Raw genomic sequence first — 4,067 nt, forward strand, 5'->3', positions numbered from 1 at the left:
AAGCGTATTGAGGATCGATCGACCATTGGTCTATGACGAGCTCGGCTGACAATTGGTGAGACGTGGCGGGTCGGACGGAACGGGCCAATAGCGTTGCTCACTAAATGACTTCGGTTTGTCGGTCGAGCATAGGCAACGTTGAATATAGATGTGATACATGCAAAAAAGAAATAAAAACTGTGGTTAGGCGATGTGTAAAATGTAAGAAATCATTACATCCGGGCTGTGTTATCAAGCATCATAGTTATAACAAAAGAAGAAAATTTATTCCTTGTGAAGGCCCCTATGAAATGTTAGTACTAACAGACGTAAGTAAAAAAGGAGATAGAATAAATCTGGATAAAAAACCGGTGAAATCCAAAAGAAAGGAAGTAACAGAAATGAATGAAAAGGTACAAGAATCGATGGAAGGAGAGGTGGAAGAGACAAAAGAGAAGAAGGACGAAAGGATAGAACTCTTGATAAATTTGGTGACAAGGATGGAAGAGAACCAGAAGGAGCACCAAAAATATATGGTTGAGAGAATGGAGGAATTATGCAAGGAGGTTAAAAATTGTAAACAAGAAAATGAAAAATTGAATAAAGAGAATAAAGAGAGAATGGAGGAACTGTGCAAGGAGGTCAAAAAATGTAAACAAGAAAATGAAAAATTGAATAAAGAAGTACAGGAACTACGAGGGAAAGGAGAGAAAAAATACAAGGAAATTAAGAAGATATTAAGAGCGGATACAAATACAAATAATAAAGATAAGAGAAGCTACAGCCAAGTGACGAAAGAAAACAAACAAGAGAGTATAATAGTAATTAAACCGAAGACTCAGCAAAAGAGTGAAGTGACTGAAAAAGCCATCAAAGAGAAAGTTAACATCAGGAATATGAATATGAGAATTTCGAAGATTAGAAAGGGTAACAACGGCATGATTATCCTAGGATGTGATAAGGATAGAGATATCCGGTCGCTGAAAGAGACTGTCACCAAAAACCTGGGAGACAACTATAATGTTACACAACCAACACCCAGTAAACCGAAGATGAAGATTGCGAATATAGGAAAGGATGAATTTGAGATGAAAGACAATGAACTAATGGAATCTATAAGGAAACAAAACGGACTGGACACTGGCAATGAGGGTTTTCACATGAGAATATTGAAAAGAATAAGAAAGATGAGCGAAAGAGGAGCAACCAGAACACCAAAGGACGAGGGAAGCATAATAGTGGAAGTAGATATTAACACGCAAGATGCAATAATGAGAGAAAAAAGATTGAACATAGGATGGAGGAAATGCCCAGTTTATGAGCACTTCAGCGTAAAAAGATGCTTCAAATGTTGGGGCTTCTACCACATTGCGAAGAACTGCACAAAGACGGTGACGTGTCATAGATGTGCGGGAAACCATACATCAAATGAGTGTGTAGAGCGAACCAAAAAGTGTGTTAACTGTATAGAAAAAATGCAAAAGTATAATATCAAGATAAATGCGGAGCATGATGCACTTAGTACAGAATGCCCAACATATCAAAGGGCATTACGGGAAGAAAGAAGGAGAACGGACACGAGCAAGGATGAGTAGCAACTACAGAAGATGGTAGCAGGTATGCAGGGAAGATCGGAGTGCACGATATATGCTAACGCACAAAGTTTGCTGGCCCACAAGGAAGAAATACACCATCTCATCATGGTGACGAGAAATCCTGCGATTGTGGCCTTGACGGAGACCAGACTAACTCAGGAAATAGACGACGCTGAAATAAGTGTACCGGGTTATAACTTGGTGAGGTGCAATAGTGATAGCAGGTACACGGGTGGTGTTGTGATATACGTGAGAAATGACGTTAGGTACGAGACTATACTGACGCGGAAATTAGAACCGAACTGCTGGACCATCGCGATTAAAGTGAAGGAAAAGTGGTGTAAAAGTACAGTTATGGTAGTGTACCACTCACCGAGCGCATCAGACACGGACTTCATAAATTTTCTAATAGACGTTGTTGAGGATCTAATAACAAAAAGCGAATGTATAGTAATCGGTGACTTTAATATAGACTTCACGATAAATTCCTATTATAAAAAGAGGCTAAAAACAACAATGAATAGCATGGGAATGAAGCAATATGTCAAGGAACCGACAAGGATTGCACGAGATAGTAGATCAATCATAGACCTAATTTTCGCTAATAAAGAAGTAGAGGTAAGTGTGCTGCATGAGCCTATGATAACGGATCATGCATGCTTAAAAATTGAACATAAAGGCAGAAGAACTACAAGGACAGAAAATACATAGCCAGAAACTATAACGATTTTGATGTCGACCAGTTTATTGAAATACTACAAAATGAATTGCAACAAAATAATAATATGAACGTAAACGACAGAGCAAAAAATCTAGTTGACAGCATAGTACAAACATTAGATGTAGTAGCTCCAAAAAGACAAGTTAAAATCCCGAAAATATGGGAAGAAAAAAGATGGTTTAATACTGAAATAAGGAAAGCTGCAGCTAGAAGAGATGAAGCATACAAAAAAGCAATACAAGATAATACGGAACTGAACTGGTTACATTACAAAGAAGAAAGAAACAGGGTAGTGAGCATGATCAGAAAAACGAAGAAAAAATACTACGAAGAAACAATTGATTGCAATAAGGGAAATCCTACAGCAATGTGGAAGACCCTGAAAGAGATAATAAGAGGAGAGGCAAACAGCATGAAAGAAACAGAAGATATAAATTTTGAATGCCTCAGCAACACCGAAGAAAGGAATACAGCTGATAAATTTAACCAATTCTATATACAAAGTATTGACAATATAGTAAAATCTATAACAAAAATACCAGACAGCCCAAAAGAAATTACTATCAAGGACTATGAAACGAGGATAACCCTACACCAGTTTGACGCAGTATCCATACTAGAGGTTGAAAAAATCATCCGGCAGCTACCAAGAAAGAAAGGCACGGATGATAGTATAAGTACCGACATCATGAAGACCGCATGGCAAGTGATAAACAGTGAATTTGTGGACATAATCAACAGTTCCCTGAGTAAAGGAATATGCCCTAAGGTCTGGAAAACATCCACGATAAAACCTATCCCTAAAATAGATCAGCCGAAAAAGGCGAGTCAATTCAGACCCATCAATATGCTCCCAACATTTGAAAAAGTTTTGGAACTAGTAGTTAAAAAACAATTGGACAAATATTTGGAGAATAACAATATTATAACGGAACACCAATCGGAACTTAGAAAAGGATATTCATGTAAAACAGCAATTCAAGCAGTGGTAGATGACTGGAAGATTACAATCAGTGAAAATAAAATGATTGGAGTCGTATTTATGGATCTGAAGCGAGCCTTTGAAACAATAGATAGGGTAAGGTTGCTAGTGAAAATGTATCAATATGGAATCAGAGATAGGGCTCTTGAATGGTTTCGATCGTATTTAAGCAGTAGATTTCAGCAAGTTCACTTTGATAACAAATGGTCAGGTATGTTAAACACAGAGTATGGCGTGCCGCAGGGTTCGGTGCTGGGCCCATTGTTATTTATACTGTATATAAACGATATCACAAAGGCATGTCCGGACGAATGTAATATAAAGCTGTTTGCGGATGATGCGTTACTTTATGTGAATGGTACTGGTAGTGAAGAATTACAATATAAAATGAATAGGGCGTTCCGTACATTGGAAAAATGGATGAATATGAATAAATTAAAAATGAATACCGATAAGACTAAATACATGATAGTTAGAAGTGTAAGGAAGGAACAAAAAGGTGACATTGTTTTGAAATGCGCTGATGGAACAATAATTGAGAGAGTAGAAACAATGAAGTATTTAGGCGTCATTATTGACGATAGATTAAGATTTAGTGAACATTGTGATTATATAATTAAGAAAATAGGTAAAAAAGTAAGTTTTCTGAATAGGATAGGTAACTCACTAACTGTATATGCGAGATGTACTATATATAAGTCAATTATAGCACCTCATTTTGAGTACTGTGCCACTCTTATAATAAATATGGGAGAGACACAGCTTAGCATTCTGCAAAGAGCGCAGAACA

The 4,067-nt window shown here is 37.2% G+C and overlaps 2 protein-coding genes across 2 annotated transcripts in view; both read left to right on the forward strand.

Moving 5' to 3' along the window:
* Positions 1 to 290: 290 nt before the first annotated feature.
* Positions 291 to 1,570, forward strand: LOC109861487 (neurofilament medium polypeptide-like). Its single transcript, XM_020441162.1, has 3 exons — positions 291 to 545; positions 588 to 1,370; positions 1,502 to 1,570. Exons 1-3 carry the CDS (start codon positions 291 to 293, stop codon positions 1,568 to 1,570), a joined length of 1,107 nt encoding a protein of 368 aa, XP_020296751.1.
* A 16-nt stretch (positions 1,571 to 1,586) lies between these two features.
* LOC109861488 overlaps positions 1,587 to 4,067 on the forward strand; it is a gene marked incomplete at its 3' end in the record, with an annotated part of 8,245 nt that continues 5,764 nt past the window's right edge. Inside the window, exons 1-2 of the mRNA XM_020441163.1 lie at positions 1,587 to 2,192; positions 2,258 to 3,488. Of these exons, the coding sequence (XP_020296752.1) occupies positions 1,587 to 2,192; positions 2,258 to 3,488 (1,837 nt within the window). The remainder of the gene's footprint in view (positions 2,193 to 2,257; positions 3,489 to 4,067) is intronic.

This window comes from Pseudomyrmex gracilis, unplaced genomic scaffold, assembly GCF_002006095.1.
Source record: "Pseudomyrmex gracilis isolate BER0280 unplaced genomic scaffold, ASM200609v1 scaffold_784, whole genome shotgun sequence".
NCBI classification, from domain to species: domain Eukaryota; kingdom Metazoa; phylum Arthropoda; class Insecta; order Hymenoptera; family Formicidae; genus Pseudomyrmex; species Pseudomyrmex gracilis.